The sequence below is a fragment of the Nanorana parkeri genome, unplaced genomic scaffold, assembly GCF_000935625.1.
Source record: "Nanorana parkeri isolate BGI_ZX_2015 unplaced genomic scaffold, ASM93562v1 scaffold412, whole genome shotgun sequence".
NCBI classification, from domain to species: Eukaryota; Metazoa; Chordata; class Amphibia; order Anura; family Dicroglossidae; genus Nanorana; species Nanorana parkeri.
The window spans coordinates 1,127,608-1,141,696 of record NW_017306680.1 but is presented as its reverse complement, the minus strand read 5'-3'; the positions used below and the strand labels follow the sequence as shown (position 1 = coordinate 1,141,696).

General features: G+C 42.3%; 1 protein-coding gene across 1 annotated transcript in view; it reads right to left on the bottom strand.

Annotated features, from left to right (window-relative positions):
• The window catches only part of LONP1 (lon peptidase 1, mitochondrial), a 33,645-nt gene extending 30,077 nt beyond the window's left edge, over positions 1-3,568 (bottom strand). Inside the window, exon 1 of the mRNA XM_018559707.1 lies at positions 3,027-3,568. Coding sequence (XP_018415209.1) covers positions 3,027-3,506 — 480 coding nt within the window. The 5' untranslated portion in view covers positions 3,507-3,568. The remainder of the gene's footprint in view (positions 1-3,026) is intronic.
• Between the last annotated feature and the right edge of the window lie 10,521 nt (positions 3,569-14,089).

Here is a 14,089-nt window from a genome sequence, read left to right as displayed (position 1 = left end):
TATATATATATATCTCTCAGGTGTGTGGATTTTAAAAAAAAAAACTACTTGTCCCAGGACTAAAAGCGGGGTCACAATCGACAAAAAATAATTCTGACAAAAACCACACTTAACCATGCGCTTCTCATTGGTCAGCGCGGTCACCTGACTGTGCTGACCAACGAGTGCTCGCAATTAGCGAGATTTAAAATCCAGAGCTGCACTGGAAGTCAGTATGGTGTACAGATAGTACACCTGTACTGGCAGAGGGGAAGGACCATTCGCCAAAAGGTAAGACACACACACGGTTTAAAAAAAATGTTTTGTTATTTATTTCTTATTTTTACTTTGTTACATTTGTATTTTATACTTTTTTTTCCACTTAACTTTATTGCTATCACAGAGGGGTTAGCAAGCCTCCATGTGATAGCATTTGAAGAAGGTGACAGGCTCTCTTTATGGAGCCTGCCCACCAATATAGAGGATCGAGCAGAGCATTGTGCTTGATGTGCAGTGCAGTGCAGCTTGTGATAGCTGAGACAGGAAACGTTGCGATTACAGTGCTCCTGTCTCACTGATCACACATAGCAGATCGGAGAATGGACATTTTCCGGTCTGCTCCTCATTATACATTCTGAAGTCATTTGCTGTGGTACATGTCCCGCAAAGGAGGGGGGAACCCAAAAACCAAAGGGACGGACAAGCAGGCTGCTTCAAGTGATCTGGGTAGCTGTACAGCCGCCCAGATCACTTGTACAAGATGAGCGGCAGCTTTCCTGCTCTATATTTAGCTCTGCTTGCCCGCAGCAGGGCTAAATGTAGAAAAGAAACATCTACCCAGCGCCTGGAACTGCATGTCCCTGGCGTTGATCAATAGGAATTCCACACTCCTGTATGTATAAAAACAGTTTTACTATATACTGCATTGAGTCTGAAAGTGAACCTGTGCCCAAAGTTAGACATGTAAAGACAACTCCCCCGTCCCCACCACCTGGACTGAAGAGAAATGACAGGGGTGTGGAATTCCTATCGTCCGACACATGTGCAAGTCATCTCAAGCGGCTGTACGCTAAACCGTGTGGATGGAGGAATCTCCCACTGGGCCAAGCTTTGGTATCTTGCTAGTTGGCCCCACTGGCTGTCAAAATACCTGAACAATCTGATTGGATGCAGGCATTGTTCAGGTAATTTGAGAGCCAGTGGGGAAAACTAGCAAGATACTGAAGCTTGGCCCAGTGGGAGATTCCTCCATCCACACAGTTTAGCGCAGGGGTAGCCAAACTCTGGCCCTCCACCTGTGGTGAAACTACAAATCCCACAATGCATCTCTCTCCGGGAGTCATGTCTGTGGCTGTGAGAATCTTGCAATGCCTCATGGGATTTGTAGCTCCACCACAGCTTGGCTACCCCTGGTTTAGTGTAGATGGAGGAATCTGTTGCACTTTTTCCATCTGATGATAGCAAATCTGCAGATAATCTATAGGTGTATGGCCAGCTTAAGACAGCTGCCTGCGCAATAAATGGCGCTATAATATTAGGTTGTATCTGTACTATAACCCAGCAGCTCTGAATGTACATTAGACAATTACATTATTGCATAATATCTGCCAGTGACATTTCAACACACTCCAAGGCTATTGCACCAAGGCTGTACATGTCAACAAGTGATGCATGTAAGGTCAGTAAGCTGAAAAGCATTTGAAAATGATATTAAAATAGAATAGTTTGTGGAGGCTTCAGAAACCTTTTTCCCTCTTAAATCCGTAATTATCTGGGAATTTGTAGCAATAACTCTTATGGTGTGATGTTTTTTTCTTCTGTGTTGTAATATACAAGGGGGGAGAATTTATCAAAACTGGGGCAGACAGAATCTGGAGCAGTCGCCCAGAGTAACCAATCAGCTTCAGTTAACCTTTGAAAATAAAAGAAACCAGCTGATTGGTTGCCATGGGCAAATGCTCCAGATTCTGTCTGCTTAAGTTTTAATAAATTCCCCTCTAGGTATTTTAAATATGTTTTGAGCCACACCAAACAGTAAGCGTTGGCTGTTTCGCTGAAATAGTTGCAGAGTTAGTATATTATGCACTCATTCTTCTTTACTTTGAAAATGAAAGAGGAAGCTATAGAGTCTCTGTTCTGTATAGGTGTCCTCTTTATGAAAAGGCATTTTTTAAGGTGACGGGTCTCCCCTGTCACGAATATGGTGGTGATTAAAGTTAGGGGTGTATTTGTAAAATGTTGACAGAGCGAACAAATCAAAATATTAGATTTACAGAGCATTATGGCCCCTAAATGGAGCTGAGGAGCATATGCATTTCCAATGCTCCGAGCTCCATCTAGTAATCATAATGCACAGAAGCCCAGACAGCATAAATTACATATATTTATGTGACTGGAAGGTGCTCGGGATTGACAGATGTTTGTATGCAGCTACCAGCCTGTAAAAAACAATAGAAGGCTGAGAGATGCTGCGGCTGTATGGATCTTCCTGCACATCCCAGTGTGCAGCTGCATGCAGGCACAGATCTACACTCATGGACACAAACACCTGTACTCCAGGGCACCTCCCACCTGCCTCATTCATACTGTACGGGCCCTTGCACCCATTTGAATGAAGCCAAAGGCCTCATTTACACTGGCACTCCTGTGTTTAGCTTTTCTAAATGCCATCTGGGAAGTATAACTATCTTCCTAGATCACTTTTTCCTGCTTTACAGTGGGTTTAGACACGTTTACATGTGTTCAGAAGTTGTATTTAGATTAGGGCTGCAACAACGAATCGACTATAATCGATTATAATCGACGATGGAAAACGCTGTCAACGTTTTCCATCATTGTTTAGTTGACCTTCGATTAGTTGGCCTGCTCGTGGCAGGCTGCACTGAATACCAGCAGCTATAGAGGACTACAACACATCCCAGCAATAATACATTATACAGCACATTGGAGAATACCACCAGATATAGAGGAATACAACAAATCACAGCAATAATACATTATATGGTTTGTACATGTAAAATGTTCCTTCACAGTCATTCACCCCTTACCTCAATGATCTTGACGAACCTGGGGAACACGGGGTTCCTGGATACTGCAATGACAGGAACATTGGGGAACACCTCGGGTACAACGAGAGGAGTGAGAGCAGTCACTATGGGAGCACTGTAAGCCGCTTCTTCTGCTCCTCCACCGTCCTCCCCGCTGCTGCTGTCATCATCTCCTTCCCCGGACTGTTCCCCGTTCTGTCCAGAGAAAGCTCCGCTGCCCCGATTCCCAAAATCATGAGCAGATCGGTAGTGCACGGTATGTAGAGGCTGAGGAGCATGTGATGAAAAGACAGCGCTAAGACAGCGGCTGAGCGGAGTCCTGGCTGATGCAACCTGAATGTAATAGGGTGGGCTGACAGCAGAGTAAAGCCTGCCTCTTATCTGCGGCCTCCAAGCAGTCTCCGATGCAGCTCCCAGTAATCCTAGCCTGCATTGGCCCAGCCACCGGCTGCAGCTCCATAACCGCTGATAGCCTGTCATGTTGTCAACCTTTCCTCCGACCCGGTCCCAGCACTATTCTAGAAGCACGCTGCTTCCGGCGCACGGCAGTGACGTCAATCGCCCTGCAATGCCCACTCAACAGACAGCTATGCTATGCTGGTGAATCCTCAGCGGCCATGTCTTGTGTGGGCGTATTATGCAATAGTTCTGGCTATCGGTGACCTTGAGTTCTTTCATTTTCCGTTACACAAGTTATATTAAAATAGGATGACAGAATGTTATTATGGAGCCAGTAGAAAAGTTACAAAAGTGTACCGTACATTTAGGTGAAATAGTGTGCCTAGAAAAGTATTCACATTTGGTGGATTATAGCATCTTCATGGTTATTAACCACTTCAATTTCAGAGAATTTTTTTAATAATTGCACTTATGTTAAAATCAGAATCTTTGGCTAGAAAACTGCTTAAAACCCCCAAAACGTTTAAATATTTTATGAAACCAGAGGCCCTATTGGATAAAAAATGCCAGCTGCAATGTATTTTTATGTTGCACAATATTTGCGCAAATGTGTTATAATTTCAATATTTTTTGGAAAATAATGTTTATTATTATTTTTTAAATATAAAAGATGGGGTTGTGTCAGGTAAATAGATACCAAACATGTCAAGCTTTGAAATTGCACGTGTCCGTAAAATGGCAAAAAACTACAGTACCCAAAATTGGCCATAGGCAACGCGAAAGTGATAGAGACATGCTGTATATTGTGGTTGCATTTCTCTATCCTAGTGACATACCAATGTTAAAGAACCTTATAAAGATTCTTCAGGGCTTGTAGGTTTCTTGAGGTTTTGGGGAGGGCAAGTTTTATATATTACCCCATTCTTCCAGGGACAGAGTTTTGTGAAAATTATTTTTTTCTTGAAGTAACCAGGGGATTATGTACCTCTTACTCATTCACATATGGGGGAATTTTAGATATCTAGGGGCCCCTTTATCTAAATTCCAAAATGTCCCCCAATTGGTAGTAAACATCATTTTTGAGTGGGGTCCCCCTTAAAATCCATACCAGATCCTCACCAAGGATAAAGGTCTGGTATTGATTTTGAATGGGGCCCCCTTGTGTTTTTTATGTTTTGCCTTAGGCCCCGGCTAAATCCATATCAGGCCCTCATCAAGTATAAGTGTTTGGTAAATATTTGTTTTTTAGGGGGTGGGGAAGGGGCCATGCTTTTTTTTCTCCTTTCTAAAATGTCACTTCTGCTGTAGTACATCTTATGGGTGCACCACTTCTTCATGTGCAGGTTTCAGGAAATTTGTCTTTTTGATGTCTCACTGAGCTTTAGGACAAGAGCTGCTTGCTGCTGAACGGTATTTTTAAAAATCTTCTGCATTGATAAATGTTCACCAGGGCAGTGCCTAGCTTCCCATGCCCTTTTGGTCCCCTGGGTTGCCCATACCGTTTTTGTACCCCCCAAAAAAAAGCCAAACCCAAGCTAGCAGGAATACGTTATTTAGTGGCAAATTGTTGTTGTACTTTCTATTGGTTTCTCACAACACCATGGAGACAATGTCTTTCCACTTCCTTTTATCCCGTCTTTCCTAATTATAAGGATGTTTTACCTAGCCTGTTTGTGCTGTATATTTGTGGTCATGACATTGTATCTTGTCACTATGTAACATTAGAAAAATTATAAATAAAATGTCTTTTTAACTGCTTCCCGGCCGGCCGTTGTACATTTACGGCCGGCCGGGAGTCCCACAAAGTTGGAAGCATGAAATTGTCCAAAATGTATTGGTATGCTGATGCCTTAAGAGTTCTCTTCATTGGAACTAAGGGGCCAAGCCCAGCCCCTGCAAAACAACCCCACACTATAACCCCCCCTCCACAAAACTTTTCACTTGGCACAATGCAGTCAGGCAAGTACCGTTCTCCTGGCAACCGTCAAACCCAGACACATCCATCGGATTGCCAGACAGAGAAGCGTGATTCGTCACTCCAGAGAACACGTCTCCACTTCTATAGAGTCCAGTGGCGGCATGCTTTACACCACTGCATCCGACGCTTTGCATTGTACTTGGTGATGTATGGCTTGGATGCAGCTGCTCGGCCTTGGAAACCCATTCCATGAAGCTCTCTATGCACTGTTATTGTGCCAATCTGAAGGCCACACAAAGTTTGGAGGTCTGCAGCTATTGACTCTGCAGACAGTTGGCGACTTCTGCGCACTGTGCGCTTCAGCATGCGCTGACCCCACTCTGTCATTTTACGTGGCCTACCATTTCGTGGCTGAGTTTCTGTTGTTCTCAGTTGCTTCCACTTTGTTATAATACCACTAACAGTTGGCCATGGAATATTTAGTAGCAAGGAAATTTCACGGAAAATTTCACACCTGAATCCAATGATTTGGAAGGATGTCCCAATACTTTTCTTGAAATCTTGTGAGCTGATAACTTCCTGTGTTGTCTGCCCGTACACAAGGAGGAGTTATGGAGATGAAGAGGGGAAGGGGCTGAGGAGAATTTTGGTTTCTTTGTTATCGATCAGCAACAAAGTAGGCAGGGCAGACCACACATACTAAAAAGTTTAGAGCTGAAAATATACTGAGGGGAATTTATCAAAACTGAAGCAGACAAAAACTGGAGCAGTTGCCCATGGCAACCAATCAGCTTCTTTCTTCAGTTTGTTCAGTTAAGATTTGAAAATGAAAGAGAAAAGCTGATTGATTGCCATTTAAGGCCCCGTTCCCACTGCGCGATATGCAAATCGCGCGTTTGTCTCGCGATTTGCACATTGCGCGACATCGCGAGATTTGCCGCGCGATGTCGCGTTCAAGCTTGCATTGAGCAAGCTTGAATCGCGGCTTAATCCGCTCCAAAAAGGGTCCTGCTGTAGGGACACACGACCCGCGACAGCAGGACCCTTTGCCCCATTGGATTGCATTGGAGCGCGATATCGCGCGGTAATTTGCCGCAATATCGCTGGAATTACAGCGCGATAAATCGCTCAATGTGAACGGGGTCTACATCTGCTCCAGATTTTATCTGCTCCAGTTTTAATAAATTCCCTTCAGTGGGGAAGGATTTATCAAAACTGGAGCAGATTTGCACTGCAGCCAATCAGCTTCTCTCTCATTTCCCCCCATTGTGTCAAAAAGGAGCCCACTATATTTCTGGCACATCACAAGTTATTTTTCTGTATTTGCAATGTGTTTTAAAGGGATAAAACATGGGGAAATGCGCATGTATTGCTATTTCAGTTGCTTCCACTTTGTTATAATATCACTAATACTTGACCGTGGAATATTTAGTAGCAAGGAAATTTAACGGATGGACTTAATTGCACAGGTGGCAACCTATCACGGTACCACGCTTGAATTCACTGAGCTCCTGAGAGCGACCCATCCTTTTTTTAACAAATATTTGTAGAAGCAGTCTGCGTGCCTAGGTGCTTGATTTTATACACCTGTGGCCATGGAGGTGATTGGAACACCTGAATCCAATGATTTGGAGGGGTGTCCCAATACTTTTGGCAATATAGTGTATATGGAGCTTTTTCGAAAAACCCTTTTTTTTCACCCACACAGCTTGGCCCTGGATTACTCTGATCCGTGCGAAAATGAGCTGACAGCTCCACCTGGAGACTGAACATTTTATTTATAAGCACTGGCACAAAGCAATCTGTACATTATGTGACAAGGAACATAGAGCTCCACCTGCTGGCTGCAAAAGAGTTAAACTATAATTTGAACTCAATGGACTTGTGTCTTTTTTCAACCTGACTATGTAACTATGTAATGTTGCATATTCAATTAAATACAATTAAATGTTCATGAAGGTTGTAGCTAGTATTTTATGTTACATTTTCTTTTCCTTGTCCTGTTGAGCTACAGCCAGTCTTCTGTTGCAGTGTGCCTGATGCTTTTCATTCCTCTTTGGCGCCCTCTCGTGATCAAACCCATAAACATCATCATTCTGCAACTATGAAAAACTCCTGACAACCTCGTGTCTCAGAGTGACGATGCAAACAGCAGTTCACTATTTAACCAGCAGCTTGTCCATTTAGTATCTGCCCTTGTGTTTGTTCAAATCTACCAAGTGCTCTGTTCTCTGTGTATGACCCTGGCTCCTGGTTCCTAACTCCAGCTATTGTTTCCGTTCATCCTGCTCTCAGTGTTCCCTCACCTGGTTCAGATTACTACTCGCTTTGGCATCTGACCTCTGGGTTGGCACAGACCACACCCTGGACTTTCTCCATTGTTTTATGCCACTTTGTTTATAGTTTTTTTCAAAAAACTCCTTTTATTTTTAACCTGCACTTTAAGTTTCTGTCTGGTTTCTTGGTTCCCTGACACCAGTCCAGCAACACTGACTTATTCCTGAAGCCATCCTCAATATTTAACACAGTAATGTGCTCCAGAAGCATTGCAATGTTCCTGATGCCATCTATAGATTCACACGCATCAAGAAAAATATAAAACAGTGATGCCTTCCAACAGCATTAAAACATTCCTGATGCCAACCTTAAATCAACATACAACAAGGAAGATGTAACACAGCAATATCCTTGAGCATCAGTTCCCCATTCCTGATGCCATCCTGTGGTCGAGGTAAGTAGGTCATGGAGAAACTGTTTTGAGGTGAGTCATGGGAGCTGGGTATGTGACCTGCAGGGACCCAGGGAATGTAACATAGGAAGGTGACCTGCAGAACTCATTCCGGACCGGCAATGTGACCCGCAGGAATCAGAGGGAGGTGCCATTGGGAGGAGAGCCACTAGAATTATTGAGGAGTTGTTATGGTAGTTGTCTGCAGTTAGTAGAGTAGGCTACATTCCTCCAGAGGATTATAGGAGGGAACTCATTGGGGTTTGACATGTTGTTGGGGCCAGGAAACCAGGCATGTGGGGCAGTTGTGGAATCTGAGGGCAATAAAGCGGGGTAGTAATTGGGCAATACAATGGTAGAAGAGGGCAGTATGAGTGCACCTGAGGCAGAATTCTCTAGTGCCAAAATGGAAGTGGGACTTTTTTATACACCAAAATCAACCAACTATTATACCTAGAATGTCTACTGCACTTCAAAAAAATAAATATCTGCCTCATACAAGGGTATGTAAAAAAAACAAAGCTAAAGCTTATCTTCAGGAAGATTAAAAAACCCCTGTGCCAAATGTAAAGTTTTCTGAAATCCCCAAACACTTACCTAAAATTCCAGTCAAATTACATTCATGATTTCAGTTCTTCTTTCTCTGCAATACCTACTGGCTGCCAGAAGGGCCCATCACATGATCTTTACGGGGCCCTTCAGCTTTCAGGATTGATGTCATAGTGATGTCGCTTTGACTTTTCGACCACCATTTGACAGCAAATTCATGTTTTTATGTTTTTTTTTGTGGTTTAAAAAAAAATTATTAGCTACAAGTGGTAGTTTGCAGGGAGGGATATACACTCACCGGCCACTTTATTAGGTAGACCTTGCTAGTACCGGGTTGGACCCCTTTTGCCTTCAGAACTGCGTTAATTCTTCGTGGCATAGATTTAATAAGGTGCTGGAAAGTGTACCAAGAAAATATCCCCCATACCATTACACCACCACCACCAGCCAGAACCATTGATACAAGGCAGGATGGATCCATGCTTTCATGTTGTTTATGCCAAATTCTGACTCTACCTTTATTTTTTGTTTCAAAATGTTTATTGAGTTTCAATAGTAAAAACAAAGGAACACAAATGGTTCACATACAGTAACGCAATTGTAAAGTATCAATGCATACAGTATACATCAGTCTTAAAGCACAAATGCAATGATAGACACTACAACGGCATCTCGTGTAGAACCAGAGGAGAATAGAAAAGAAAGAAAGTCTGATAGGGGGTCCATCGGGTAGGGTAGCGCCTTTAACAACCTGTAGGCATTACAAAGGGTCCGTGAGTGGTGGTTTCGGTTTTAAGGCCGTTCAACCCAACCATACGGTCACATGGGGACCTGTCATAGGAAGGTGAGATTATTCATGTCCATGTTGGGATGAGAAAACTGAATCCATGGTTCCCAGATGTTTAGAAATTTAGTATTAGTGTCGGCCAAGATACAGGACAATTTTTCATTTAGCATTATGTTATCTAACCGTTGTGTAAATTCTCTATAGGTGATAGCTTGTTTCCTCCAATTGCCTGCTATGGTCAGTTTGGCTGCTAGGAAAATTTGGTGTGCTAAAGAGCGGTGCGAGACGTGTAAGCCCGGTATAGTGTCATGTAACAAGGCCTGCGTGGGGTCCTTAGCAACATGTTTGTGAAATAAACTTGATAATAAGCGGTATATCCTAGTCCAAAAGCGTGAGGCAAATGGGCATGTCCACCATATGTGTAACATATCACCCGGGAGTGCACACCCCCGAAAACACCTGTTGGACAAGGATGGATATATTTTGGCTAATCGGGTGGGGACCATATACCATCTGTAGAGAACTTTATAAGCTACTTCCCTGTTCGTTATGTTAAGTGAACTCTTGGAGATGTTTTCCCATACCCGTTCCCAATCCTCAATTGACCAGGACAAATTGAGATCCTTTGACCATTTAGCAGGGTAAGCATGCCTGTCTAGGTGTGTCAAGGAATTGAGTTGGGAATATAGACTTTAGTAGACTTTATTAAGGATGATGGAGCTCAGTGGAAGAAGAAATCTGAGAATAAACGAAAGAAAAAAGGCTTGCAAATCATTGGCTAGACTTTTCTCAGCAGAGCTAAATAAAAGACGTTCATCTTTCTAGAATACTAGCAAAAATTGAAGCATGCTGAGTAATGGAGGGGTTATCCTGGGCTGGCCTACAACTTTTTTGTTTTCCAGTATTCAATCCTATTGTAGACGTCAGTCTAACCAGACAATATCTCAATTTGTGCATGTGTATCCCTTAATGGAGGAGAAAACCTAATTTTGGTGATTGGTGAATTTGGGGGGTAGGCATTCACAAGGCAAAAGGGTTTTGCAAAAACTCATCACTGGGATCCTATGCAGCCAGAATCCTTTGACCCTTTCAAGAACAGTATCACCATGGCACATCCATTAGTGGACTTTCTTTGTCTTTCACATTGTATTCCATTGTCAGTACCCACAGACTTGCTGCTGTCACATCACCTGGTGTTTGAAGGCAGACTGAACTAGTTCAAGATAAGTGTCATCCTTGCAATTTTTAGAGCATAGACAGTGTAAGAAAAAGTTAGGTCTTTTCCAAGATTATATTCTGCTTTAAAAGCACAGGCACTGGGATTCTTTTCCTGATCGTGGCCCATGGTCTCTCGCCTTTCTAAACAAATCAACAGTGACAATTCCCATATAATTTTACTAAGATGAGCCAAATGCTATGTTTATTTCGTAGAGGTATGGAAACACTAGATGGCAGCAAAGCATGTGTCAGAATCCATTGCATTAATTGGTATTGCACTGAGAAAGCCACATATGGGCATGTTTACACAGGTCAAATGAGTTCTAAAACTGAGGAGCAACAGGATCTCAAAACACTTAATTATTGCATGTATTTCTTTTGATCTAGGCTGGTTTTACAAAAGTTACTTTTGGGAGCTTTCTTAGTTTAATAAAAGCACAAGTTTACATTACAATAAAATTTGGTGTATTTTAAATAAGACACAAATTACTATTTTAGTTAGACTGCAACGGGTATTTACAATGAGAATCTACTAGTAAAACATAGAAGCAATATTGGACGTTACACAGTAAGAATTAATACCACATGGCTGCACAGTATGTACACTAGGCACATCGAGGATAAATAAGTGCTAAAACATTGGGATTAGAAAAGTGTGCACAGAAACAATATCATTTTCTATAAATGAGCAGAAAATGTTCCAAACATCTGTAAAAGGCAAACAGCTTTTGCCACAGAGGCACACTATGGTCCATGGTAAAGAAGTGATTACAGATGAGTGAACATCTACAAATCTGCTTCTTAATATGCCTGGTTTGCCCATATGACCCACTTTGTGGCAAAATGAGAATGTAGAATTGTCCCACTTCTAGTTTTTTGTAGTGTTGAATTAATTTTTATTTTTCATGAAACAGAAAAGATCAAAATGTTCCCTTCTTAGTTTCCTTAGTTTGACCTGGTCATAAATCAAGAAATCAATGCACTATACATCTTTTACCAATTTCTGTTTTTTTTTTTTATGTAGCTGTGAATGTTTGTTATATAAGGAACTGGAAGTAAAATAAAACAAACAATGGCATAAACCAGCAGAATAGGATCAACAGAATTAAGTTGTGAAGACGGATTAAAGACAAAAAATAAGTTATATTTATATTCCATAGGAGCATCTCAAAAACATCAGTAGCAGTGTCCGCTTTATGAACCACACAGGGAGGTTGATGACAAAGAATGTGCCGCCCCAACAGGGGCATAGAATATGAGATGCATAGCCTCAGTTAATATTAGCATTGTTATATAGGTTAGAATTTATATAGTGTGATTTGCCTAACTATTTTCTCATAGCTAAATTCATGTGTTATCCTATGCTGCCATCTAGTGGCCTTTTGTTGTAACAAACATGCTTTCTGTAATTATTCCTCATGTGACGATGTATTTCCCCCTAGTGTAGCCCCTTCCTGCTTCCTGTGTGCAGTACTTCCTGTGTCATGGCACAGCTACTAGCCACATGTAACAAGGACACACATGTAATCTGCACAGTACGTAGGAAAGGCATCATTTTCTGACCGCACAATACTATAACCGTTCAACTGCTGTTCCTATCATCTGCTATAACCTGATGTTAAAGAATAAACACCTCTTTTGAATGAATCGGTATTGACGAGTTCAGCTATCTGACGAGGATTGTCCGCAGTGAGTATATCTGCTTATACAGGCCAGGCATAGAGGTCTCAGCAAGGGATATATTTCGCTATCGCAACGATCGGAGTCAGAATAAAGAAGATGGTAATAAAATGATCTTTTTCTGGGGTGCAATGATACAACAGCATTCATGCTATAGGCCACACATTTGGCAAGAAGCCAGCAAACTGATAGAAATACATTTTTACTTTTTGGGGTACAATAGACAGCCACTTGCTTACAGACAGCTTGTCAGTCTAATAAATAGATCGCATGAAAGCTCTATCACCTCTGTGGCTTTAACGTTGCTTGTAAAAGATGCTGATGTTTCCATGCAGCGATAAAGAAAGGAGTAGAGAAGGGGTCTCAAACTGAATTCATTCGGGGGCCACCGGACAAATTTTCTTCTACCATGGGGGCCGCTTGCCAAATTTCATACTACAAAATAAAATGTTACTATATACAGTACCAGTGTTAATGTCTGCTTGTGTTTATAATGTCAGTATAAGTGTTTGTGATGGTTTCTTCGTATGCAACGTCAGTATATTTTTTGTGATGATTTGTGTGAGTGATGTTGATATGTGTGTTAATGTTTCTGTGTGTGTCACATCAGTATGTATACATGTGTATGTGTGTGAAGTGTTAGTATATGTGTGTGTGCTAACAATTTGTCACCAGTTATACAGTAAGGTGCACACGAAATGGGCTTTAAACATTACTGTTTTACTGCTTAAAGCCCATTTCGTGTGCACCTTACTGTATAACTGGTGACAAATTGTTGAGTGCGTTTGTCATTTGTTTTGCCTACGCGCTGTAAAACGCTCATCAAAACCAATAATTGCCTATGGGCATGGTTCCCACCTGGACGTTTTACAGCGTGTAGGAAAGGGCTGTAAAACGCCCTACGCCCAAAGAAGTACAGGAGCTTCTTTGGGGCGTATTTGCCGCGCGTATCCATTAGGATACAGCCGGATAGCCCTCGTTTCTTTTACAGCAAATCGCGGTCAGAACGCGCGGCACAAAACGTGCGGCAAACGCGCATATTCCGTATGCCCAGGTGTGAATCCAGCCTAATACATACACAATCATACACTCACAACCAGAAAAACACACACTAATACACATATACGAAGGCCCCATTCACTCCTGTAAGTTTAGGTGTGATTAGGGATTTCTGCGTCAGGAATTTGCATTTTCCTGCAGCAGGAATCCCTAATTTGGCGTTTACAAGCGGCAGCTGTCACTCGTTCAAGTTAATGATCAGGTGACAGACGCTGCATGTAAACGCCTGCACACAGCATGTAATGGTATGTGATATGATTACATGTGATTAGAAAACAGTCACTCTCCCTTGACGCACAATCGTGTATCCAGGGAGATTGATTGCTAACCACATGTAATCATATCCCGCGGTGTTGCGGTGTTTACATGCAGCGGCTGACACCTGATCCAGTCACCTGAATTGTAAAGGCCAGATTAGGGAATCCTGCTACAGGAATGCAAATTCCTGACACAGAAATGCATAATCACACCTAAACTTACAGGTATGAATGGGGTCCCCATAACCTGCACATTCCCTGGTGATCCAGTGGTTGATTAGTAAGGTCTGGTGCAGACCTTACTAATCCTTCCTTCAGAACTGTCAGAGCTCCGTACGAAAGGAATTACTGAGTGCTGGATCTGTCAGGAGCAGCTATGTGGTCTGCATCTGACAGAGATGTAGACCGTGTAGCTGTTCCCACAAGTCAGGTACGGCGTACCTGACTTGACAGACGGCTGCGAGCCGA